Here is a 27,744-nt window from a genome sequence, read left to right as displayed (position 1 = left end):
ATAGAAACCTTTTTCTTATTGCTTAGGTGTTAAAGATGTCCATCGCTCAGGCAGCGGCCAAGGCCATGCTATCTGATGCCCTGTTGCGGGATGACTCTGGGCTGCACCGTATTAACCACCTGGAACTGGAGCTTCCTCTCGACAAGGTCATCAAATTTGTGTCTGTGGGCCTCCCGCTGATGCTGGTGTGCCTGGCCTTCGCCCGCGAGATCTCCCTCGGTGAGCAGCTCTGTCTCGGTTCTTTGTTCAAACTGTGTCAGGACATTTGTTTTGTATTCCGTTTGCTTTTGACCTTAATTACACCCTCATGAATAGCAGAGCTCTTTTTCCTTCGTGCTCACGTCGGCTTTTGTGGTCCTTGATTCCACTTTGCTATTAGTCTCCTCTGTATAATAATCTTGTATGTTTGTGCTTAAATTTCTTTTTATTTACTTGCTCAACAGCTTTTAGTTGAATACATACTAAAATACATACACTTAATATTGTTGCTGCTCTATAAACTATAAACTAATCTCAAAAGTCTCAAAGGTAAAGGTAATAGCTTATGTGTTAACTCCCTATGTGTTTAATTTCAAAACTAAGTTGAAAGCATGTTTTGTATCTCTGCTGTTACTTAACAGGCTTGTATTCCATATCACATCATCCCCTACTTAAATATAACGAGCTGGGACAATGAGACTGGTAATTACAGAACAAGAGGGAGTAAATCCTGAAACAACATCTACTTTTAAAGGCAGACAGTAGCTGCTCCCCCCGCTAAAGCTGTCAGTCAGAGTCAGTGAGATCAGGCTGTCCTGGTTCTGTGTGGAAGGTCAATTTCATGATGCTTTATTTCTGCTTACAAAGAGCCTGGGGTTCTGATCAGCTGCAAATACATACACACATCAAATACATACACGTGTCAAAAGTAACTCCAGAGTACGCATTCATCTGTGCCGGTAATACAGTGATTTTCAAAATAAAATAAAATAAGCCAATAAATATATTAGAAAAACTTCATTTGTTGTTTATATACATACTGATGCTTTTATACTTGCTCTGTATTTACAAACTGCTGACCACACTAAGACTGCTGTGGTGAAAGATAATGGGTGTCCAATGAAATAAAAAAAATCTCCTTAGCACAACAGATAAACAACACAGTGTTCACATACCAACACAAAAAAGGTCTCAAACTCCACGCAGCAGTTTATCTACAGTACGCTTCTGACTGAGTAAAATAAGGTGACTGAACCAGCGGAAAACCCCGCCTGCTATCCAACATGTACATATGTAGTCTGCTGATGTTTTTGTGACCAACCTGCATTTAAATCTCCTATAAATATAAAGAGCTGTAACAATGAAAGCTGTAATTACACGGCTGCTTTCAAGGACAGGAAACACTTAAACGTCTATGATAAAAGGAAGACTCCATTAAGACCCCCCAGCACACTGGATACCACAGGATCTATTATGCAATACTGACACGACAGCATGAAATTACTGAAAGCACAAAATAACAAATGTCTTGAAACTACATTCAGCACTTTATTGATTCTGCTGCTTTTTCTTCTGCTGTCAGCAGGAAAAGAAAGAAAAAAGCATGATTTAAGTGAAACAAGCACACAAACAGTGTGCCCCTGGTCATTCTTAACAACAAAAACAGACAGTTGACAATCCTAAATATACTTGGCAGGTCCACAAGTGAATCGCTGTAGAGACTGACTCCCTTGACCTTCAGCTAAATGTCTTTTCTACAGAGCTGTTCTGCAATCAGCCTGATGCTCCTGATATTAATTGCCACAGGGGATGATTGAGAGCAGTGTTCACTAACGGTGGCAAGCTTGTAATTACAAGGCGAAGTTCTTCTGTGGCGGCTCCCCTCTATTTAAGTCAAATGAGAGGATATGTTGATAACCAGAGGAGGGGCTGGGGATGATAGTGGGTGTAGGACATGACATGGTGCTGAGATTCGCAGCTGAACTGATGTATTTTGGCTGCCTATCTGCTGGCTTGTCAGTTTCACAACAGTGCTTGATTGCACTGCTGTCTGGAGTCTGGTTTACTTGCGCCTGGACTCTCAGCCAAGAATTCTTGTACAAGGCGCAAACGTAGGGACGATCTGCCAGTGTTAATTGAGGATTGGAAGGAGGCGATAGAAGCATTGGCAGAATTTCGACTCCTTCACTTTGCCAAATGGCTTGCAGAGGTGGCGAACTGAAGGGAAAAATATTTTACAAGACTTCATGAGAAGGCATGTGCTGTTGTTTTTATTTAGGAAGATTTGGCAGCACGTTCCCACACATGTTTTCACCAGGGAACCAGAAGAAGATGAATTTCCTCAGCAAGCTGCACTAACCATCAGTGGCATGGTTAGTTAACAACTGTTAGCATTATAATGCAGCACTCACTGAAACTTTAACTGTATCAATGTGTTTGTGTAGCGCTCATGATCTAGTTAGACAGCAGCATGTAAAGTGTAAACTCCTATTACAAACAAACAAACAAACCAACAAACATCTGCAGGTCATTTCAGCCTCTTCCTTTTTGAACAGTCAGGGTGAGGATGGATGGAAGGCTTGTTAAAACACTGGACTACAGCACAATAATACAATCTGTGTATTATTGTAATCAAGACCCCCTAACCCTGACAATAACAAGTTATTGGGATAGATTCTTAAACCAAGCCTTCAGTTCTAAGCATACACCTGCCTTTATCCTAAACCTGATTTCAGGTAAAAGACAAACAAATGCTCAGCTGTAGTTTAGATTGGAAAGGCACACTGGAGGACATATATGTCACCTCTCTCTCTCTCTCTCTGCATATACTGTATATGTATACACTCACTAGACACTTTGTTAGTATTTAAGTTGGATCTACTTTAGAAATGCTTTAATTTTTTTATGGTATAGATAAAACAAAGGTGCTGGAAACATTCCTCAGAGAATTTGATCCATTTTGAATTGACAGCAGTTGCTGCAGATTTGTTGACGGTGCATCAATGATGTGAATCTTTCATTCCATGATATCCCAAAAGTGCTCCAATGGATTGACTGTGGAGGCCATTTGAGTACAGTGAACTCACTGTTATGTTCAGGAAACCACTTTGAAATGATTTGCTTTGTGATTTGCCCATTGTATCTATCAGAGGATGGGTACACTGTGGTCATAAAGGGATTGACAAGGTCACTAATCAAGTGGTGTTTACCACTGGTTGTCACAGAGTTACTGTTACCTTCCAATCAGCCATTCTCCTTCTGGCATCATCAAGCCATTTTCACCCAGAGAACTGCCGCTCACTGGATATTTTCTCTTTTTCTGACCCTTTCTGTAAACCCTGGAGATGACTGTGCAGGAAAATCCTGTTAGATCAGCAATTTTTTTCAAATACAAGACCATCTGGCAAAAGCAACCACATTTGAAGTCACTTCCATCACCTCCATCCATCACCTTACTTCCTGAACTTTAGGAGGCTGTCTTGACCATGTCTACCAATGCACCAAGCAATGTGCAGTGTGACTGGCTGATTAGCATTTTGCTGTAACAAGCAGTTGAACAGGTGGACCTAACAAAGTGGCCACTGTGAGTGTACATATAACAAAAAGTATTTGCTTGATTTATATTCTTGATTTCTTAGTTTTTTGCATATTTGTCACACTAACATGTTTCAGCTCAGCAAACAAATTTTAATATTAGACAAAAAAAAAAACTGAGTAAATATAAATGCAGTTTTTAAACAATGATTCAATTTATTAAGGGGGAAAAAAAGATATTCAAACCTACTGGCCCTTAATAATAATAATAATGATCATCATCATCATTATAAACACTGAGTAGCACAGACAACAGATGTTTAATTTCAGTTCAGTGTCAGTCGGTCAATATAAGCTCTCTCCTCATATTTTTTAAATATCTAGATAATGTTAATATTTAGCTCGGGCTCACAATTGGACCACAGTGGTCTGAAAAATGACACCCTGGCAGCAGATTAGTGGCAGCATGCTTCTACTTACAGAGCGCAGGGGAAGTGTGGAGGGTGCGAGGGTAAAACACAGACTCTTTCTCTTGCAGGGCTCTCAAGTAGGTGGGGCACATTCTTCATGTGTTCCAACTCTGGTTCTCTGTTTGAGGGTGGAGCACCCTTATGAAATGACAGATGGTTGTGGTTGGACTAAATGTGGTAATATCAAGGTGAACTAAATATAAGGTGGGGGAGCACAATTTTGGAACACAGTCACCCAGGGTTTTTTTTAAATGCCAGGTTTCCATTTGGAAACATATGATTTCTACAGAGAAAAATCTGTTCCAGTGAAAGGAAAAGGGCATGCAGAAGCTCAGATGTACTGCATGTGTCTGTTAATGGACCTCCAGGGCTGAGAACAGTATGCGTGTGTGAGAGGCTGCTACTGTGCAATTGCTTACAGGCGTATTGACAAAACAGGATCAACTGAGGTTGCATAAAGAAATCTCCATATTGCAGGGCCTCAGATCAGCTGTTTCCCTCCCAGCAACTTCACCGTGAAGCAGGCCGGCTACGTAGACACATACTGCTGGGACTCCCTCATGCATCATGAGTTTGACGCTGATGGGAACTTTGAGGAGCGCTCTCTCTGGGTACACAAAGTGAGTTCAAAGTTTCTGATCAAGCCCTCTTGATTTGTTGTTCCTACTTAGATAAACTGCTAAAACCTTTGCAAAACTTGAGTCAAAAATGTCAGTTACTGAGCAAAGAACCTGTTTTTTCCTTTTTCTTTTCTCAAAAACATTTACAAACTATTCAGAGCCATCGCAACTGACATTTAAGGCCAGGGGAGAAGTTGTAAACCACATTTCACGCTTCCTCATTTTGCAATACTGAGTTAAAAACCAAAGCTGAATTTGTGACAGTTTTTTTCTTTTACCTCTATTATTTTGTCTTTTCTTCTCCATCGATTCCTCCTGTCTGTTCTCTCATTGTGTATCCAGATGTTCCCTTACTCTCTTCTGGCCATGGCTGTGCTGATGTACCTCCCGGCTCTGATCTGGCGCCAGCTCGTCATGCCCACACTGGGCTCAGACCTGCTCTTCATAATTGACGAACTAGACAAGTCATACAACCGCTCGGTCCGACTGGCCCAAAACATTCTGGATATAGGCCAGAACACCAAGAACCCCCTCACATTTCAGGCTGAGCTACAGAGGTAAGGGATCTATAAGTACAGTAAGGGACTGTTAGTTTGTAGCCCCCACGTCTTGTTGAATGAATGTCCAAGATAAAACCTGGGTCATTGCTGCAGCAAATAAAAATGATCTGCCAATGAGAACTTACAGAAGTGATGTTATGCGGTCTGTTGAACTCTCTTGATAAACTAGAAAAGTTAAGAGCATTATCTTCCTCTCTCTGTGCAGCTACCCTTCCTATACCCTTAGGCAAAGCTCTTAACTTCCAACAGTCTCAGTGTTGTTGGTGTTGTGGTGGGCAGCTCCTAGGAGCCAAAAGTAGAACATTGTGGTTGTGTTGGGCAGCTCCCAGCTGGGGATGTTTGTAGCAGTATGAACATGGATACGATGCTGAGTTTGTTCTACTTGTCTGATTACAGGGCCAAGAAGAAGCGATACTTTGAGTACCCCCTACTGGAGAGATACATGCAGTGCAAACAAAACTCTTACTTTCTGGTTAGCATGCTTTTTTTACGGGGCTTCCTCCTCCTGACCTTCATGACCGCTGCCTGCCTTTACCTCGCCTACTTCCATCTGTCTGCCTTCCTGCAGGATGAGTTCAGCTGCTTTGTCCGCACAGGCATGCTGCGCAACCAGGACTGGGTCCCTGAATTGGTTCAGTGTAAAATGATTGGACAGTTAGTCTTTCAGGTAATAAGTGTTGCCAACGGTGCCATCTATGTCCTATTGGCACCTATCGTCCTCTTCAGCCTCCTTCGACTCTTTGTGTGGGATACCACCTTCATCTCTGTATATGAGGTTCTCCCAGCGCTGGATCTCATCAACAGACGCCGGCTAGGCTGCCCACTGAACGATCTCAATGTCCTGTTGCTCTTCTTGCGTGCCAACATAGCTCAGTTGAAGTCCTATGGGCAGGTGAGGGCTTTGTGTTCTCTGGCACCCCCACAGGTGGGTAACACCACTACACAGCAGGGCTTACATGCAATGCTGACCCAAGAAGAAATGGAGGAGCGTGAAGAAGCTGCAATGGAGCTTGCTGAGGAAATTGACGAGGCCAAGGAGGAAGGGAAACTCAACTTAGTGGACATCATGACTATTCTGGGAGCAGCACAGGGAAAGAGTGGTGAACTGCAGTGAGAAGAGGCCTCTGGTGGAGGAGAATATGAGACTCGGTACCGTAACACTTATCTACACACTCAAACGCCTTCTGCTAGTGGCTATTTTTGTCTACATCATTTGGGATGTACAGAAAATTATTAAGTGACCTCCAGACTAGAGACACAGGTTCTGAAAGTGAAAAGCAAATGCTTCACATATACAGTAGGGTGGCATTAGCAGTGCACCTTGCATACAAATGAAGGTCATCCCCAAAAGGATTTGAGGAAGCAGTTTGATAAGCAGTGGCAACTAAAAGCAGTGACAATATTTTCTCTGTATTGTTTTAAACTGCAGTGCTTTTTTTTCTTTCTGTAAGTAACCACACCAGAGCACCTACATTTCTAAAAGAGTCTTTTAAAAGCACTGGATAATGTAGAAGAGATAGATTTGTGGTACTTCCTAGCCCTAACTGCCCTCTCTGTCTTTTTACAGAGCCAAACCACCAGGGGTACCATGAGTTGAAGGAGACTGCACCATTTAGTCATTACTAGGCCTCCTATGGACTGAATCAATATGATAACAAGGGGGACGGGAGGGTGGAGGGGTGGGCGGAAAACAAAAAAAGCCTCTTTTAGAATTATAGGGCAAAATGTTCTGGCTGTAAATGTCAGTGGAGCTGGATTTGTCAGTTTTCCACAGCTGGGCATCTGTGTCTACCATAGAATTTCTTTGTGTCTCTCAGTGCGGGCGACTGAAGTACTAAAGGACAACGTGCAAGTGAACACTTTTTGTCAGCGTGACATTTGTGAGAAATCTGAATTCCAGAAGTATACAGTACACATGGGACATTATTTCCACTAAGAGACACAAGAACACATTCGTGGCAGCTATGGATGCAGCTTCGGAGCTTACTGAATATTTTATTTTATATATTCTCTTCTCTTGTTGTTATGTTTTGTTTTCTGTGAATTGCAGACACTTGTATTCTGTGTATTTCAAAATAAATAAATACTGTTTTTAATTAGTTGTGTTTTCTATCATAATCAAACCCCATAAGGTTCCATTTTTGCATTTTACATTGATCAAAGAGCTTCCAGTGTACTACATCACAAAGTCAAACTCAACAATTCATTTAAGGCTGGCACAGAGCCACTCGTCTTTTAAAGTGCTTTTATTTTTGTTTTACACAGCTCTGTTCTGCTTTCTCTGTGCACAAATTATCCTTACACTTGTAACGAATGCTAAACACACACAAATGAATCTCATTAAGGTCACAGTTAATTACTTTGAAATGTAAATCTGAATGTATAAAATTAATAAAATGCAATTAGATTTTAAATTACACTGCACCACTTCTTACAGGCATCTTATTTAAGTTTGCAGACTTATATTTATTAGAATAAGGCACAAAAAAGCTTTCAGCATTTCAGCACAGTCATTAGTTGACCCCGAGTTGTCTTTGATCCAACTGTTTGCAATAAATGTTTAACTGTTAATTAATTACCAATAGGTGCTTGATCAGCATCATTCAGCATTATCTGTGTGCTTCAGAGCGACCAAAATCCATCCCAGCTGGGTGGAAGGATGGAAGAGGAAACAAAGGAACAAAAGAGGAGGGAAGAAACAAAAACACTTGCCTCACCTTGACTGCCGGTTCTATTGAACAAGCTCAGACTCACTGCTGTGGCACAACACTGAATTATCCACGGAGTAAAGCATGCAATTATTTTGACATAGTCAAAGACACAAAGGCAGGGAAGTTGTCGGGTGGGTAATGGGGGCCATTGGTGTACAACAGGAATGCAATGCAGATCTGAGACTTATAATGAACAAGCGCCCTCTTTGTAAGTCCAATTATAAACAGTGTGTGTGTGTGTGTGTGTTTCAGGATGACTGCAGAAATGTAATATCTTTCCTTCTTTATCTTTGAAGCAGAAAGTCACGGAACACGGAGCACTTTATAGTCGAGACACTTTTCAGCTTTCAGATATTCTTGCTGTATATCTGAAAGCTGCTCTGCTCTGAACCCTTAAAGAATACCTGAAGACTTTTCTTGTCATCAACAGCCATGCGTGATATATTCCATCCTCCATCTGGCACAGAGCAGGAAACAGGCGAGTGAATGATATAAATTAATGTTCTCAAGTGTACATTTTGAATGACAACAGACACTATTCAAAGATTAAGACAAAGGAAAACCTGTAAGTATCGGCTGTCTGTGACGGTATACAGTAATAGTTGTTTCTGGTGCAACTGTCTGGCTCAGGCCACTTGAGGGCACCATTGAGTCATGCTGAAACTAGGCTGCCCACATTGTTTTGATGGCTGCAGTATATTAATTTAGGGCCACATCATAAGTGGGGTCACTGCTGATATTTATAATTCCTATAATCAAAACAAAAGAGAATACACTCTCATGAACATCAGCCTTATCAGACCAAGTCCAGACTCCTCTGCCAGAAACTGTAAAAGCTTTTGTGCTGCAGCCAATTTCCCAGGCAGTGAGGACGCTGCTGTTGCTGTGTGAAATGCCTTTTGGAATCAAGAAATTGCTGGCAATCTTCACTGAGTTCAGCTATGTCAGCAGGCTGGACAGCAGCTACCAATGTTTTCAGTCTGTTCCCCAAATTGCTCTTTATAATATTCACATTTTAAAGAAGGATTTGATTGTGTGAAATAAGACATCGCAGTCATCCTCAGCCTGCTCTCCCCTGTCCTTCTGCCTGCCTGGATACAAACAATGCTAAGGCAATATCATAATTATATAACTGTTATGCAGCACACAGCATAGTGGCAAGATGTTTGGTGATTTAATTTGTGCTGTTTGACAATCCAGTGTTCTTTAGCCTTCTTTGTTTCAACACTGTATGAGAAATCTACTGACTCAACTGATGAGAACATCCAGTTATTTTGTTCGTCTTGTTCCTGTAATGTATGCAGGATCTGGGCAGGCTTTGGTGTGTTTTAGTGGTTTCTGCTACAGGTAGCTCTTTGCACACCTGCTGGTCATCATCTCATCAAGGACTGTTTATTGAACTCTGGCTGTGTCTGACAGTCTCTGCCAGTTCATCTCAGCCACTGCAGTGGTAAAACTGGCTCCATGTTATTCCTGCATTCTGTTTTACCAGGGCTGTAACCCCTCTTTCCCGTGGCTTCTTCAGCTCCTATTCCTGTTTCTCTGTGGTTTTACCTGCAACACTCACCTGCCTCTTCACTGCCGGATTCAGGTCCTCATGGCCTTGAGACTTGTTGTTGCTCCACTACAGTCTCTGCTTTGGATTCCCACCTCTCTGCCCACACTCTGCCACTAACACCAGGGATCCGCCTGGTAACAGCCTGCCCTCAAACAGCCTCCTCCCTCTCAAGTATTCATTACCAGACTCCAAGTGAGCTAACTACATGTCCCACATGTAACCATATTGCTCCCATTTTTCCCCTCTCACAAGATCCTGGCAATCAACACTTACGCCCTGTTGGTCATCAGATACCCTGCTGGAATATTAAGCTGGACAAAGGAGAAGATAGAAGCCACTGACATCAAGACAAGACTCCATGAGCATGCTTAGTGAGTACCTCAGGTAGAAGAAACTCAAGAAAGAAAAGGAGCAAGAACAGGAACCATCATGGAAGGAGAGGCTTCTGCACGGCATGTACCACCAGCTGATAGAAGAAGTGGCTGATATTGAAATCGTACCAATGGCTGGACAGAGCTGGACTGACAGACAGCACAGAGGCACTAATCATGTCAGCACAGGAACAAGCTCTAATTACAAGATCAATAGAGGCTGGGGTCTACCACACCAGGCAGGACCCCAGGAGCAGTCTGTGCAGAGATGCCCCTGAGACAATCCAGCACATAACAGCAGGGTGCAAGATGCTAGCATGCAGGGCATACATGGAACATCATAACCAAGTGGCTGGCATATTTTACAGGAATATCTGTTCTGAGTATGCCGAGTATGGCCTGGAAGCCCCAAGGTCAAAATGGGACACGCCCCCAAGGGTGGTTGAGAATGACCGAGCTGTGGGCCTTCCAGATACAGACGGACAAACTGGTAATTGCTAACCAACCGGACATCGTAGTGATGGACAAACAGATGAAGAAGGCCATGACAGATGTAGCAATAAGTGAGGCAACATTAGGAAGAAGGAACACGAGAAGCTCGATAAATACCGAGGCCTGCGAGAAGAGCTAGAGAGAATGTGGAAGGTGAAGGTAACAGTGGTCCCGTGGTAATCGGAACACTCGGGGCAGTGACCCCAAGCTGGGAGAGCGGCTCCAGCAGATTCCAGGAGCAACATCGGAGCTCTCTGTCCAGAAGAGCGCAGTCCTGGGAACATCTAAGATACTGTGCAGGACCCTCAAGCTCCCAGGCCTCTGGTAGAGGACCCGAGCTTGGAAGAGGACGACAACTGTCCACAGGACTAATAGGGAAGTTTTTTTAATTTATTTATTTTTTTATAAGAGGTTGAGGAACCAGGAGATACTGATGAGAAGTGGGCTACTGGGACAAGGCTAAGTGGATACGAGAATGACATCTGAGATCTGTCAAGAAGAGCACAGTCCTCGTAACAGCTACAATACTGTGCAGCACCCTCAAACTCCCAGACCTCTGACAGAGGACCCAAGCTGGGAGGAGGAAAAGTGGGGAATTTTAATTTATATATGTGGTTAGCACTGTTGCCTCACAGCTAGAAGGTCTGGGTTTGAATCAAACCTGGCTGATCCCCCCCCCCCCCCCCCCACCCTGAACAGGATAAGCAGAAAAAGAATGGATGGATGGATGGATGGATATATTTTTTGCTTTTCCCTTGTAGCTTCATAAAACAGCCTGTGTCAGGTGTGGTTTTAGATTGCTGACTGCAGAAGTCAGGGTCTTGCCAATAGATTAAATACTTGCGAAATTTAAAGTGAGTCTCAAGAGGCTACAGCATGCAGAATGGGGCTGATAGTTAACTTTTAAGCAGAGCTGAGGTGACCTTCTGTTCATGACACAATTGATCTGCTGTAGCTCACCTCTCAGTGGCCATTTAATTAAGACAAAACCTTAAATTAAATGTGATAGCCTCACTGAAGACAAAGCACACAATTTGGCCTCAAAAGGCCAAATTGTCAACAGTCCTCATTGACCCCTCTCAGATTGGAGAGCCGATCAGAGGGCAGTGTAAATGTTCACTCTGCATTTGACTCACAAGCTTCCTTTCAAGCATGCATCCGTCTTCCAAGAGACCAATCTGTGTCTTTTTTTCTCAGGTTTCACTTCAGAGAGTTTGAAGTGAGTGGCATTTATTTTTTTGTCCAGCCATACTGGCTAACAGCTGGTCTTTAAACTTCAGGAGCTACAGTATAATGAGAACATGCATAATCTTATTTAATAATTTACTTAGCTCACAATATATATTCCAGAGTTGTTATTATTGTTCGTATTATTATCACGTTTTCACCAGTCGATTACGACAAAGACTAACTTTGGATTTAAAGCAGATTTAAAGATTAATTTCTATGAAATAGAAACTGTTGTTCAAGATGAAAAAATGGATTAACTGCCCAGGGGTATGAACCTTGTCTCTAAACCTGCAAGGTCACTAGACAGGGAACCACAAGCAAAAGACAGTCGTACCTAAACCAGGTCTCTCACAAATGATCGCTGCCTTTGGTCACCCTGGAGGCTGCTCATGTATTCACTGTCCATGTGAAGGACACTTTGGTTTTCAAACACATTTTGCCTTTCATATAAAAATATTCAGTGACAACCTTTTCACTTCTACTGTTCTGGTGGAGGTTTTTTCTAATCACACCACCATGACCCAGATAAGACATCACTGCCTGGAGTGTGATGTGCTTTTTTTCCCCTCCTCGGTTTGGCCTCATGGATATATAAATGTATGCTGACAAATACATGACAAAATAGGTGATATCGCTCAAGATGGTGCTTTAGAGAAAGTGAAAAATATTGTGTTTTTTTTAAATGTGCAGAGGAAGCTCATTTCTGCAGCCGGTGTCTGTGATCTGCTATTGACAGGAGTGTACACCATTTGCATGACTACAGACTCTGTGCCAATCTGTCTGTCAGTCTCCCACTTCTGGCACTTTTATTTAGCAAGTAAATATATATTCATGGAAGACACACTATAGCACCATCCTGCCAACCTTAAAAAATAAAATAAATAGTTGAAAAAGGCAGGCTACAGCAGAAATACTGTCATTTCTTGATTTGTTTTTCTAAAAATTGTAAAATGTTTCATTTGCGAATACTACCATACAGGATTTAATGTGTAAATGAGACTGAACACCAAGCCTGCTGAATGCCATTGTGACTCACTTTCTTCGCTCCTGACTCACTGGCAAGCTGCTTACCTCAGGTGTCAAAGTCAAGTACAGCTGTCAGCAGGTAAGGATGTAGAATGACACAGAAAAAGCGGTGTGGGGGAGGGCTTACATTGTATTTCAGTCAGTGCTGTCAGCCCCTGTCACTGATAGTGTTCTGAAAAGTGGAGATATATCTGTTCTCTACTCCAGTTGCGCAGAAACAGAGCACAGCCAGCGCACACCGCAGCTCTGCAGCTGATTTATTCATTCAGTAATTTACATATTTCGAAATAAGCAGCTTGAGAAGAGAAGAGAACAAACTTCAACATTTCAACTGCAAGTGCTAAAACAACACATGCGCGCGCGCACACACACACACACACCTAAAGCAGCTGATGATATCAGTGTTGTTTGCTGTCTGCATACTGCCACTGCTGATGTTCAGTTTTTTTGTTTTAATTTTTAGTTTTGATGGTGTGATGAATACCTTGAGAAATGTGCACATAAAGAACTACGCTTGGAAATCGACTTCTTTTAGTGTAGCCCCTTAACTGGCAAGGGCCCGGTGACGGGCCGTTTGTAGTCCCTTTTATATGGCAGGCTAGACCCTCCCATTTTTATTGACACGTCATTCGGCCAATCATGTAACTGGCTGCACCAAATCACCTGACAAAGCTACGTGACGCCCTCTGAGTATTATTGGCTCTGGGAAACCCATTTCTTAACATTATTGGCCGAATGAGGTGTCAGTCAAAATGGGCGGGTCTAGCCTGCCATATAAATGCACTTCATTCGGCCCGCGGACCAGACGCAGCCGATTAATAGGCTATGAAATGGGTTGTTCAGAGCCAATAATAACCAGAAGGCGTTATGTAGTTTTTGTCAGGTGATTTTTTTGCTGCCAGTTAAGGGGTTAATAACTGCAGCTAGAAATGTTTCTAAACCAGATCACTACTGAAACTTAGTCAGTAGGTCCAATCAATCCACCAGATTCACTGGAATTTCTCTTAGATATTACCACACCAGTTATCTAACTTTATCTAAGGTTCATTTACCAGCAACAGCAATGCAACTTATTTGATTCTCACTCTTACACAAACAGTATTGATTGTGATTAAATAACCATCAACATCAGTACTTACCACTTTATCTTCAACTGCCAGTATGTCTAAATGTTTACACTGATATACGAAGTGATGATCAAAACCTTCCCTTCAGGAAGGAGCTGTCAAGAGAAATCTGGATCCAATTTGTAGTGCATGCAGAAGTGCCAGATTTCACAGAATCAGTATGGATTTATGAAACTGTAAATATTGCCAATTACTAATTTAAACACTGCACATACAAAAAAATGCTACAAAACATCAAAGACACTCAACAGAATAAACCACAGCAATGCTCATATCAGACCTGTTCAGCCTTTATGTGCCTATTATGTAGCTGCTCACACTGAGTCAGGTACATTTTTCTCCAGCTCCTTACATATCACACAATCTGTCAGATGTGCTCTGTTTAAAGACAGATGATTTTCAAAGGTCTAAACGCATTTGCATGAATCGAGCAGTTGGAAACAGTTTGACTTCTGCCTTGTAGCTACAAATTCAATTAGCAGTGGTGTCCAGTGGTGTCAGCGGGCAAGAGCAAAACCAAAATAATCAAAGAGCGCAGAGTGCACAGTGGAAACACAGGGTTCTGTGTTTGTGCCATTATGTCAAACCAATCACTGATTTCCTGTATTATACATGCTTCTGTTCACTTTGTCTTTTTCAGGTCACTTCAAGCAGACTTTGATCAGCCTTTTAATTTAATTCCTTATTAGTGTATTTGAATAATAATTTTAAAATTTTGATCTCTATTAAAGAGTAGGCCCATGATACCTGATACCAGCTACATGTGGAAAGCTTTTTTTCTCTATGGGGAGCAGGTGATATGGTGTGGATTTCAATCACTGTACAACCTAAGTATATACTTTAAATATTACAGTCTACCCGATGCAGCTGAGTGATCCATGTTGACTGATGACTTGCTGTAGAAGAAAACTGATGGAAATGTTCTGTCCCATCTGTTTCATGTGTGAGTAGTCAGAGGAGAGGTGTGTGTGTGTGTGTGTGCGTGTGTGTGTGTGTATGTGTGTGTGTGTACATCAATTCATGTAGGTGTATTTATGTTTATCCAAGCTCAGCAGACAGGCCGCAGCATTCATTGTTCCAAGCAATCATTGAAACACATCAGGGGATAAAAGGCCATTAAAGGCTTCAGTGATGCTGCATATGTACAATTTTTAAGAGCACTTTATAACCTAGAGTATGAGTTAAAAGTTGTGGTTCATTTCAAAGGGTAATTGCAAATTTTTAATTTAAAGGAGAACTTCAAAAAGCTAAATAAAATTATATATATATATATATATATATATATATATATATATATATATATATATATATATATATATATATATATATATATATATATATATATATATATATATATATATATATATATATATATACAGGCCTTTACTAAAAGCCACAAACTACACATGGAGTCATTTTTGGGTGAGATGCACAACTAAGAGGAAATGTCTAAGTCAGTAATTTAACCAAAGGAGATCAGTGGCACTAACCATGTTATTTCCTTTGTACCAGTGGTCAGATTTCCCTCAGGTGTATCCTTCCGTTGAAACAGTACTTAGATTACATTCAGGTGGCCTGGAGTGACTCATCAGAGGCTGCAGCAGAATGTTACTTGAAACGCTGAAGAAGATAGAAGAAAAATGTTATTTTGATGATTTGATGATGATTTATAGCCTAATTTCACTTAAGGCTACTTGGTTTGGATGATAAGGCTCAAAGGGAGTGAGAGTGGACATGAAGAAGGTGTAGGGGCCAGACTGACATTGGGCCTATGACGCATTGTGATAGTGAGAAACAGAACAATTAAATGACAATGACCGAAGTCAAATAAGTAACTAAAGTTTTTATGTATTTATTTTTCCTATTCATAAACAGGCTTTAATTAATTGAATTTTAGAATTATGACCTTTCACCACATACTTGTCATTCAACAGTCTTCTTGTGTTGGCAAGAACATTTCATTTATCTGATGATCATTTCTAACAAACCAGTCTGTAGTACAATTCAAAAGGAAGCAATATTTAAGGCTTTTGCCCCTCATCCACAGGTAAGTGATAAACACACTGGTACATTTCTACTCAAAGCACTTGACACCTTATCTAACATTCACACACTCACTCACATGGCTGCATCACGGCAACTTGGAATTCAGTATCTTGACCAATGATACTTTGACATGCAGACTGGAGTACCTCGGGGATTGAACCACCGACCTTCTGATCGGTAGACAACCCACTTCAGCCACCCACAAGGTGCATGGAGGTGAACCTGCTTAGGTTCCTCCTTAGCACAACACTTCCAAATTCAGTGCTTGAGGGAGACAAAAAAAAAGGAAAAAGTGGAAAAAGAGAGAGAGAGAGAACCAGAGCAGAGTCCCCAAATTTCAGCTGTATATATTCATTGTGTGGTATTTATTTGATACTATGCAGCACTTAGATTTGTGGGCTTAAGCTTATAGGTTTTATAGGCATTCCAGGTGATGTTTACTGCCTCTCTCATCTGTTCCTTGTCACATTCTGTTTTGGTGATAACGTTCCCTTGACTTGTAGTCAACTCAGCTTATTTATCAAGTGACTGTAAACAGGAAACGACTGGCAACAAGGATGGGAATTTTCTTGATTGAACCTCAAACTGGCACCATGTGGCACTTCGTCAAACACAGTTTATGTTTCTGGTCATCCTTTGCGTCTGACAGAATCTTTTCTTCAAGCATTGTTGTACTGTTCTCTCTGTGTGTTGTACTCCCTGAGTATGAACATAGATAAACAGCCAGCCAAGCTCCTTTTCTGGAGCCAGGAAAGTGAGCGTATTCGCTCCTTTAATGACTCCATACACTGCAATCACATTAAAGTGATGTCTGTGGACTGGAGTGAAACTAAAAAGACACAAAAACTCTCAGTAGTTTGCCATATAATCTGCAGGTAAATACAGTTAAGCACTAACACACTAACTCACAGCAAAGTGAGTATCTTATAGTTTTATAATCTGATATTAACACAAGTGTTCAACTGTTACCGGCACAAGGGCAGTGCCGGTAACAGTTGAACTTAACAGATTCTGGGGGATGAAGATTAAAGTTAAAGGTCACTGTTACCATGTTTCCACTGACATGGTGCCAGTGCTGGTTTCGGCTCCAAGGAACCGAAAAACCCCTTAAAAATGAGCCTGCGTTTCCACTGTGCTTTACGTAAGCGGGTGTGGGCACAAGTGTGGCAGAGCACGCTCCCCTTTTGCAAACTTTATTTCTTGTGCTGAGAACAACAAAAAAGCTACTTCAACATCTGTGTGCGGCACAGAGGGAGAGTCACAGACAGCGATTACGAGAGAGATGATAAGTATGCGCTTTCCTTCCTTTTATCTGTTATGAACTGATACAAAGTAACATGTTTAGCCTTAGGGCCCAACCTAATTCCTGCTCATGCATCGCTTTTCTCATGTAATACACACCTTGCAGTACAAACTTTATGTTGAGATGGCAGAGCCACGCCCTTCTGCCGCTTGCATCACATGTTCCTTGGTTCCAGACCAGCTAGCTTACAGTGCTGGAATGGAACCGTTTTTTTGGCCGAGCACCGAGCGAGTGCGCAGTGGAAAAACGGTTCGAGCACTTGGAACCGGCACCGTGTCAGTGGAAAAGGGCAAAGTGACCTCATAAAAGGGGCCAGAATGAGTTAGAGCCAAAAAGGTCTCTGGACGGATGGATGTATTTTTTAATAACCCCCCCCCAACAGCTATAAGAAATCTTTCATACTGTATTTAATGTCTCTCTACAATGCAGCACATCTGTCTCAAAAAGAATCATCTGTACTCTCATTTTAACATTTTATATCAACTCTACATTCTCACAAAACTTTATCCAACATTTTTACTGCATTCAGTAAACATTTCAAAATCCAGTTTTCTTCATTGATTTTAAAATATTTTCCTTGTTATCTTCATCATAATCCTTTCATTCTTTCATATAGCTGTGGTATTCTGAGAAAGGCTTTTTCTTTGTGCTTACTTGCAGAGAATCACACTGTGAAACTTTGCTTTGCTGGACAAAATTAATAAACAAATTGGAGGATTTATTCTGACTTCATTAGTATGCAATGCTTAGAATAAAGCCTTCTATACACTGTTCAGGTACAACATTAAAATGACTGTCACCCATCTGAAGCTTGGATCCCGCATTATGTGGAGGTTCCTTTAGGATTTCCCACCCACCTAAAGATTTTTGAAGAAAAAGCAACAGCACCTTCAACTGTTAAATGACACTTATAATAATCACTTAAATAAAGCTGAACTGTTACGCTACGCATTATAATTGAGAAAAATCACCAAACAACGCACATTATTTGACTGCAAAGTTATTAATTTAAAGTAAAAGACAAGAAAAGTTGAAAGGCAAATGTGCTATTTTGGAAGTCGTCTGTTCTCTCAGCCATTCTGGTCAGTTGGCCTCGTGTTCTCTTCTCATAAAAAGATTACTTCGCGTTGGTCGATTTGCAATTCAGCACCTCAGACGAGGCTGGCAAATCAGTTTGGATGTCAGCTGCTTGGATGCAACATAAAGTCTGAGCACATGGTTCTCACAGTCTGCTAGTGTTATTTTCGAGTACTATTGGCAGAACTAGTTTTTCTCTGCTGCTCAGTCTGCTTTGTCCTTCACGTCAGTCTCAGCCGTCTTTGTGCCTTGGAAGGAGACCGACAAGGACCCCCTCGCCCCTTCCTCTTCACACTCCCTCTTTAAATATGACAACACCAAAGCTGAATTAGAAGCAATCCGTGACACATATGAGCTCGACAAGATCCACAAGATAAATTAGTTAATTATAGTCCTACTGAACATCTTTACTTATTAACTTTAACACACATTTATTAGAGTCCACTTCTGATATGGAGCCTGCGTCGATCGCTTCTGATGACTAAAGTGTGTAATCTGCTTTCAGATTTCAGAAGACCTTTGAGTCTGCAGGATGTGGTGCTACCAATGTCACTGCTGCCTGCAGACGTCAGTGTCCGCCTCCTGCCAAATGAGGACACTTGAACTCATTCTCTTTAGTAACATACGGCCTGGCTGTCCTCCTGTCTGCCCTTCCCTTAGCAAGTGAGCTTTAATGGGAGCTAAAATACAAGTTAGGAGCAAAAGAACATACAGTGGAGTCTTTGAACTTTTGAACTCACTTCACCATCAACACAGACAGACAAGATTGACTTTTTTCTATGGTAACGTAATATCACTTGCCGGGTCTTTGGCATGTTTTTCAGCACTCCCAGAGGATGTGACCTACATTTTAAATGTGATCACCGCCTTGAAAATGCAAAAATCTATGCAAGTTAAATTTGCCTGAACTGGATCCACATCCACGAAGAATTCTGCCTCGAACCCGAACGTTGACACTATTTTACATTTTTTTTCTATTGCGATACTGATTATTGTATTTTGTACAAAGTTTAATCATGAAGAATAAAACTAATGTATGGTTATCAGCGAGACCAGCAACAGCAACTCATAACTGCGTTTTCTCCCAGCCTGTCATTCACCTTTAACCCTAATGTCACTGGTTGTGATGAAGCTGGAGAAGCTGGGTAATCAGGGTGGCAATGTCAAACAGCAGGAAGTCCACTGACTTTTTGTAACAGCTTTGTTGGAGGTGGAGATTTCCCCCTCATACATTTTAATTTTTCAGTCCTGAAAAAAATGCCAACTAGTTTGCCAAGGAGTTAATGAATTATGGTCCATGGAGACATTAATTCTTGCCTGGGGGAAGAACTGGTATAGATTTTTCAAATGATCAATTAACAGATGTAATGGGGTATTGTTTTAGAGCTCATTCCCATAAGCCTGGGCATTAATCTCAATCAATAGTCTATAAGCATGACTTATAGTCCCCACCCCCACCCTATTTTTTTTAACAAAGGAATCTGCCGATTTCTTTTTCCAGTATTTCTTTTTCCAGGAAAAGACCATCCATGTCTACTGTGAATTTCATAGAAGGCAGAATTGTTTGGCATTGCCATTTCAGGCAATTCCAGTTGTCAGATGAATCCAAGATGACTGTCCACTCCACAGAGAGACAACGAGATTGTCCACATTCATCTTATTGGTCCGTGTGTGAGACTCAGTGTGGAGCTGTACAATCATTTTTTTACTTGTAAATATTGTTCTAAGTGGCATATCATGGCAGTTAAACACAGTGGACGCCAAGATGATTGCAGGCATCAATTTGTTAGAAAGCTAACAGACTGCGTTTGCCTTTGTGTGCTCTTTGTAAATCCACAAAGGCTGATGGGGAAATGACAGAGGCGTTTATGAATTTGATGCCACTGATTGTGGGGCCCGTGCATATAAATGTCCTGAACTGAAAGGCTCAGTCCCTGTCATTAATGAGAATAATGTTTTGCTCTAATTATCATGTAATCACATTTTCCAACAGTATGAAAAATCACTTTTCTTCTGTTTTTAGAACAGCTTATGAAGTCAAGGAGAGTCACAGAAATTAAGCCAACAGAAGTCTGAGTTCAACCCTGAAATCCAGCCTCAGTTCAAGTTCTTCTCCTCTGTGAGTCTCACGGAACAGGCTTCAAGTCTCCTTTCTTCAAAGAACCTCACTCATTAAATGTGAAGGTAATTCATTTTGGGTGATAGAGAGAAATAAATAATTATTTTAGTAGAAGACACAGAAAACTGAAAATAAATATGTTGAACTGAAAGCAATAATAAAGCCATTAAAATGGACTGCAGTCTGCAAATGAGTGGATGCTAGCAGCCTAAGAGAAAAAAAACTGTCATTTTGGAAAGTTTTATTTATTTAATCTTTGAGACAGGAATGCAGGTGTTTGCTTTTGGCTTTGATATGGTCCCTTTCTAACAGGATAAGCCTGAATCTCTGTCATTTGTTCTGAGGAGTTTTTTGTGGCTGCCTTTCAGTTCTCTATCTTCTCTGCCAAGGTGACAACAGTTGCTTTTTTCACCACATAAAACACTTTTGCTCCTGCAGGAAATAAATAAATAAACACTTTCTATTTGACATTGGATTTTACCCAGTGAAGGCCTACCTGAGATTGTGGCTGTGCCCAAAATCCCATCAAGTCTCTCACCCTAAATGACAAGGTGCGTGCCTTTTCCTTCCAATGTGACCTATTCAACAGTTTTCTGATTCAACGATCAGATCAGTGTCATTTATTTATAATTACCTTATTTCATTTCTATGAAACAACACACTCACAATCTGGACACTGATTCAAAGAGTCTGTTGACCCCTAGGGAGCACCACCACAGTAGCATGACCTGTGATGCCCTGTCACTGACTACCTCTTCTCACTCCCCCGTGCATGCATATGTTACAGTTGCATATCATTAGCTTGTCTTTCCTCTCTTAGAGTTTGTCTTTTGTCCTTTTCTTTTCACCCCGGCCGGCCAGAGGAGATGGCTACCCCCCTAAACCTGAAGTTTTTTCCTCTTAAAAGTTTTTTCTCCCCACTGCTGTTTCGTGCTTGCCTGTGGTGGACTGTCGGATCGTTGGATTTCTGTCTGAAAGGTAAGCTAAACTGAACTGAACTGAATTAAAAGATTTAAAGTGGAAATACTCCTAAATGTTCTTTTTATGAACTCTTACATGGGTTCTTTCATCAGTAGGATTGTTCAGTTGGACAAATTTCTTAGTTTGTTAGATTCACATAAAGTGGCATATTATGATGTTTGTAATGTCCCCTCACAGTCTAACCCTGCCTCCTTGTAGCCCACAATGGTAAATTGACTAGTTCTTATATAGCACTTTTCTACTCTGTCTGAGCACTCAGAGCGCTTATACAACACGTTTACATTTACTCATTCATACAAGCACTTCCATGAGTATCTAAGCTAAGTGCTTACTGTCTAACATTCACACGCATTCATACTCCGATGCTTGCGTCGGAGAGCAACTTGGGGTTGCCCAGTCTTGCCCAAGGATACTTTGACATGCAGCCCGGAGCAGCCAGGAATCAAACCGCCAACCTTCCGATCAGTAGGTGACCTGCTCTACCTCCTGAGCCCCTATGCAATGCAGAGAAACATTTGGTTCAGTCTTGTTTGTCTGCTTTGATGATTACTGTGTGCTCATGTTGGGATCAAACCCCTCATTTATAAAGAACAGAAAATAGTTGACTCTTTCTTTTAGACACTCCTGTGTAACGCACTGCAGTTTTCCAGAGACTGCTGAGGACAGACTTCGGGAACTGTTGACCACGCTGTGTTATATCTAGCAGGAGGTTTCTTTGAAGAGCTGGGTGAAAAATCCATTAGCAATGCTGATTTGTCATTTTGGAACTTCAGAAAGAACAAACGCCGGCTTTTCTCTGTCAGACTTTCCGTTATTGTAGTCAGAATGTGGGATGACCCCAGGCTTTCAGATCTGTAGAGACACGCTGCCCAAACAAATCACACTAACCTCTGCTGTCTCTTTAATTGGTGGATTCTCTGCTTGTTTGAAAGCTTTCGCATTAGGAATGCCTGCGCAGCAATCAAAGCACAGATTTTCAGTCGACTTGAAATAAACTGAAAAGTCGGAAAGAAATTACAAAAATCTCACGTGAATATACACCAGCAAAGGTAAAGACGTTCTGAAGAGAGTAAGTTATGAAATACTTGGTAGAATGTTATGCTAACCTCCAAAAATTGAACTCTAAACCTCTACACTTAATTAATAAAATGAATTTATTCCGTCACATTTATGGAAGTACTTGAGGGTTTTCGCTCTTTCTCTCAACTTGGTGCCACTTTGAAAGTCAACATAGCAACTTTGGATCTATTCACAGGCAAATAAACCATTAAACTGGAATATGTGCTTTCATTTCTTCATAACTCACCAAGATCTGTAGCTTCTCTCAACAAGTGCTGTTAATTTGGAGATATTATGTGTTGCTTAAACACATCATATCTCCAAATTAACAAAGTCCTTATCAAACTAATTAAATCTGCAAAACCCAATATTAAAAACAGAATGCTTAAATAAATAATTCAGCTTGAATTGAGTGAAATGATTTGTTTCCCTGCTCTTTGTGTGTGAAATTAACATTTGCTCTTCCACTGTAGTTGGATATTTTTTCCCAGAGCTCTCTGCTAAATTCACAGTTTATTCAACTAACAAAAATGATACATGAATTACAAACACTTTGACTCCTGAAGAAATGCATGCATGCACCGTGCTGTTTCTGCATTTCTGCAGCAATAAAATAGATTTAGAAAAGAATGTCTGAATTTAGTTTTTTTAATTATTATGGGATGCATGCCCTGCTGTTACCCACTGGGCTATAAATATATGCTCAAGTAAAGTATCACCCTGCAGGATTTAATTTCACAAAGGTCAGAGCAGGTCCATTCTGAGATCCCCAATGTTTTGATTTATTCATTAACATTATCCAGGTGCATTGTGTATAGTTTTTGTTAGAGATAACAACAGAGCAGAGTGTATTATTTCCATATAGGAAGAAACAACTTGAATCCAAAAACTCCTGGATAGGAAAACAATCCAGGAAAGATTAAGGCAGAGGCATGTGTGCAGAAATGCAGGCGGCATGTTTGTTGTTTAACTTGTGCCCTTGTTGAAAAAGAAGCTTTTTCTTTTTGTTGGGATGGAACTCCTATAGTTTCATTCACCTTCAAAAATCCTGTCATTCATGGCTTGTCATGTAATGCGCTGTGTGGCAGGCAGGAGAGGATCCCAAGGCAGGACTCACAGGACAGGAGCTTAAACGTAGCTTTATTGCAGGCAAAACATCTGACTTCTAAATACTCTGGAGGTCAGAGCCGCAAACTGAGGATTATAACTCAAAGTTTGTGTAGGGAACAGGAAACGCACACAGCAGGCAGGGAGACACTGACAAAGGACAAGGAGAGACACAGACAATATATACACACCAAGGAAACAAGACAAGTGGAAACAGCTTCATAACCAGCCTGTGAAGGAAACACAGGAAGCACAACTAAACACAATGTGAAACGAGACAAGAGCTGGCAAAAAAAAAACAAACTGGAATTAACTAAACATGACAAAAAGCAGGGCTGACACACAGGGATGAAAAAAAAACCCACTAAACACTGTAATAGAAAACTAAATACTCAAAAATGCAAAACTCTGAACTCCAAAACCCACAATCATCAAAATCAAATGCAAAACAAGAAAAACAACTGAAGAAATTTAACAATAAAAATCTTCAGAAACCAAAAAACACAAATCACTGGGCCATGAGCTGGGACCATGGCATGGCTTTAACAACGAAGGTTAAATACTCAGACTGACAAAAAACACAAGATTTCCAGACATGAGCTCGAATTAAAACTGTGCAGTAATGCAGCGGATGGGTTTGTGTGTGTAAGGCAGTAATCAGTGATATGCACGCAGGTGCTTTCTCTTTGAAACACTTTGGAGCAATAATATGAGCTCTGCTACATCTGTGCTATCATTTTCTGTGCACTGCATTACATTTACCATCAGCATGGTGCCATGCTAACATTTGGTAATAACTTACACATTTTTTTTGCCCTTATTTGGATGTGAGGCCACGAACCTCATGGTGCCACTAAAGGAAATGTAAGGGGATTTCTCCTTTTATAGCACAGATATCTCCTGAAGCAGGAGGCGGCACCGGTCTGTGCTAGAACGGATCATCAGAAGGCATCTTTTACTTTTAATACCAAATTTCAATGCAGTCCATCAGTGAATCACAAATGTTAATTTTGCAGTGGAAACAAGTCCGGGGATCGCCAAAGACATTAAAATATATCATGTTCTAATCAAAGTCAAGCCTAGGGACCTTAAATACTGGTACCAAGCTCATTTAAAAGAAGGTTTATCCTGTAGGAAATGTGAATAATTGACAAAATTTCATTAAAAACACTTCAGATATTTATATATTTCATTCTAAACCCAAAATGCCTGTCTATGGGTAGAGGAAAAATTAAGATATCACCAAAAGGAAAATATCTGTAAGCCTTGAATGACATATTTCCCAGAGGTCTGAAGATCATCTGCCATTATAAGTTATTGAGTCAAGAGGTCTGCCCACAATTAAAACCATTAGAACTCGGTGAATTTTACATCAACGTTCGAGTGATTTGATATTTATTTCTGACAGGATTTTCTGAACATGCCAGCTGAGATATTTGGGCAAAGCTGGAAGTTTATAAAGTAATAAATATGACTTTTAAGACTCCATGACACACAAATCATTACAAAATTCCTCATGGAAATATGTGCAGAGGTCATGTCAGATGAATGGTGGCTGTGCACACCAAACACTGAAATGCCAAATGGCAGACTCTGCTTTCACTAGGAGATATGCTCGCCCTCCGTTGTCCTTCAATGCCACACACTGTACTGCTGACAGTGAATAGCAGCATGGCTAGAAAAACATAATGTGCTGTGACAGAAAACATAACTGAGCTATGTTATATAATTTATCCCCTTCAATATTTAACTTATTCCTCTGCAGATATATGCATTTCACTTTTTAAATTAATTTTAGTCTTATTTTAACATTAGATCCTGGTATCAAGGATAATTATACACAGCTCAGACTGACCCTCTTTCTGAGTTCACAGCGTAGAACAACCTGAAACTGCTGATTGAGAAAAGTTTGCAGCTCTCCTTTACTTTCCAGCCAACTTTTACTCTGCACTGTCAGTTTGTGCCTGTGAGTACAGTAGATCTATCATCTCTGCAATTACCCAATTATGTTCCTATTATACATATTATATCCATATTAATATATTACAGAATTACATTAAAAATGTTTTTCTAATGCTGGTAAATATATTTGTAAAATTACATCATTTAAATGTAAAGATATACTAAGTAAATAAACTCCAGTCCATAGAGTGATGGCACTAAAACTTTTGTTTCTAGGCTAAAGCTGCCCCAGAGGGTGATTTCTACCTCTGTTAGTGATCTCCTTACTTTTCCAAAAATTTCAAGGAAAATTACAAATTTGTAAAATCATTGTCTGAACCACAAAAGCAAAGTTTGGGATTTATTTGGCTAGAAAAACACAGTTTAAACCCCCAAACAAGACAAAAGTGGAAATGTGTTTGTTGTAAGGTAAAAACCCTACAATATTAGAGGAAGAACCTCGACAGTCACCTGTGAGCAGCACTTGGTGACAGCAGGGAGGAAGAACTCCCTGTTAACAGAACGATACCTTCAGCAGTACTCAGGGGGCTCAGGGGAGGTTGCCCCTACCTGCTGGGAGGTGGAAATAGTACGGAAAAGAAGCACATCAGAGAGAACAAACAAGGTTAACGGCATGACAATGATAATGTCTGTTATTATATTTATATTTATATTTATATTATGTATTATTAGTATAGTCCATGGCTGCTCACTACCTTTGGCTATTGTCTAATCTTCTGGAGTGGAACACACTTACATTTATAGTTCCTGGCCTACGTGCTGAATTGGCAATCTCCAATCTTCTTCTTTTGGTTACTTCCTTCAGAGGTTTCCACAGTGGATCATCTGGCTGCATCTCCCCCTACCCCCAGCATCCTCCTCTGTCACACCAACCCTCTGCATGCCCTCCTTTGCCTGGCAGTTTCATAACCAACATCCTTTGTCCAGTATACTCACTCTTCCTTCTCTGCACATGTCCACACAATCTCAGCCGTACATCTCTAAATAAAACAACCTGAGCTAACAGGAACAGGATCTTTAAACCAAATATCATAGACTTTATTTATCCTGTCAAACTTTGCTTTGGTGGATTTTAGAATGATTTTTTGCCTCAAAATAGCAAAATTTAATTCAATTTCTGCATTGTTTGCACGTCTGCCTCTGCACATTCGTATATGTATACTGCACTACGACTTTTGTTTTGTTTTCCTTGTTGTCAGAGCCCTTAGGCCCTGCACAGCTTACTATAGTTTGTATGATAGTATAGTTTGTATAGTTGGTATAGCTTGTTAGTCGGTATTATTAGTATTATTAGTTTGTATAATTTATACCTCCATTGTTTGCATTCCATTTATTGTGCATCTTAAGCTGCTGGATGCACTAATTTTCTCTGGGCTCAAGATCTGCTTAAAAACAGCTTAATTGTTTAAGACAGGAAAAGACAGTATTGGTTCTGTATCGTCGTTATCAGCAAAAATAAAAACAAGTACTATTGAGCTGTCTGTAAACAAATTCAGAACTGGTTCGCCACTCCTCCCGCTTGTATCCAGCTTTATAACATCTTTGTAGGATGATGGGTGGTTAGGACCTGAGCATCAGACAACAAACATCCACATTTTCTGACCTAAATCTGGCTGCCCAGATTTACACTACTTATATACAGTGTACCTACATGTAAACTGTTTTATATTTTATAGGGTTATGTCTCATAGTATGCTGCATGATGAGCTTACTTGTAAGGGCCTCTGGACAAATGCATTGTTTTCATATACTAGGGCAGCACGGTGGTGGTACAGCAAGAACTGTCTGGGTCCAAATCTGGTGGTTGTTTGACGAGTGTGTAGAGGAAGGAAAAGGAGAAACATGTTCTCTCACTCTTCAACGCAATGTAGACATAACGGGTTATCACTGTCTTCTTTTTAACCACATTTCAGTGTTATTTTAAGGTCTGGGTAAATGTAAGGACTGGGAAGGTTTCTGCTGAGTAAAACTGATCTCAGAGAACTGACGACAAATAACAACACAACAAAATGTCTTTTTATCTGTCCCTAAAAATTTTATCCAAGTATTTAAAATATTGACATTTTGCCTTCATGTCTTGCTTTAGGTTTTGTGACATGAGAATAAGCCAAAAATCTAAAAAGGTTATGATATTTACAGTTTCCTCATTCCATCATTTGAACCTGATGGATGTTTGGAGCTTGTGGTGAACATGTTTGACGAGTTTGATGCCTCACACCAAAGAGCACATTTGGATGAACTGGATGCTAAGCTACAGTAAACAATATTAAACCTGACATGTACCCAATCACAGAGGAAATAACGAGTAATTCCAGAGGGACTCTCAATCCCACTTGTGCAGAAAACATGGCAGTCTCCTGAAATACATCCACATGTTTACAGCACACTGAAAAAAGGCAACATGACCCCATC

At 40.6% G+C, this 27,744-nt stretch overlaps 1 protein-coding gene across 1 annotated transcript in view; it reads left to right on the top strand.

The window, feature by feature from the left end:
- LOC115792447 (pannexin-3) overlaps positions 1 to 6,672 on the top strand; it is a 7,147-nt gene extending 475 nt beyond the window's left edge. Inside the window, 5 exon segments of the mRNA XM_030746983.1 lie at positions 27 to 219; positions 4,461 to 4,603; positions 4,946 to 5,160; positions 5,560 to 6,256; positions 6,258 to 6,672. Coding sequence (XP_030602843.1) covers positions 36 to 219; positions 4,461 to 4,603; positions 4,946 to 5,160; positions 5,560 to 6,256; positions 6,258 to 6,404 — 1,386 coding nt within the window. The 5' untranslated portion in view covers positions 27 to 35 and the 3' untranslated portion in view covers positions 6,405 to 6,672.
- Positions 6,673 to 27,744: the final 21,072 nt, after the last annotated feature.

Source organism: Archocentrus centrarchus, chromosome 14, assembly GCF_007364275.1.
Source record: "Archocentrus centrarchus isolate MPI-CPG fArcCen1 chromosome 14, fArcCen1, whole genome shotgun sequence".
Classification (NCBI taxonomy): domain Eukaryota; kingdom Metazoa; phylum Chordata; class Actinopteri; order Cichliformes; family Cichlidae; genus Archocentrus; species Archocentrus centrarchus.
Note: the sequence above shows the minus strand (reverse complement) of the source record. Positions and strands in the feature narration are given on the sequence as shown.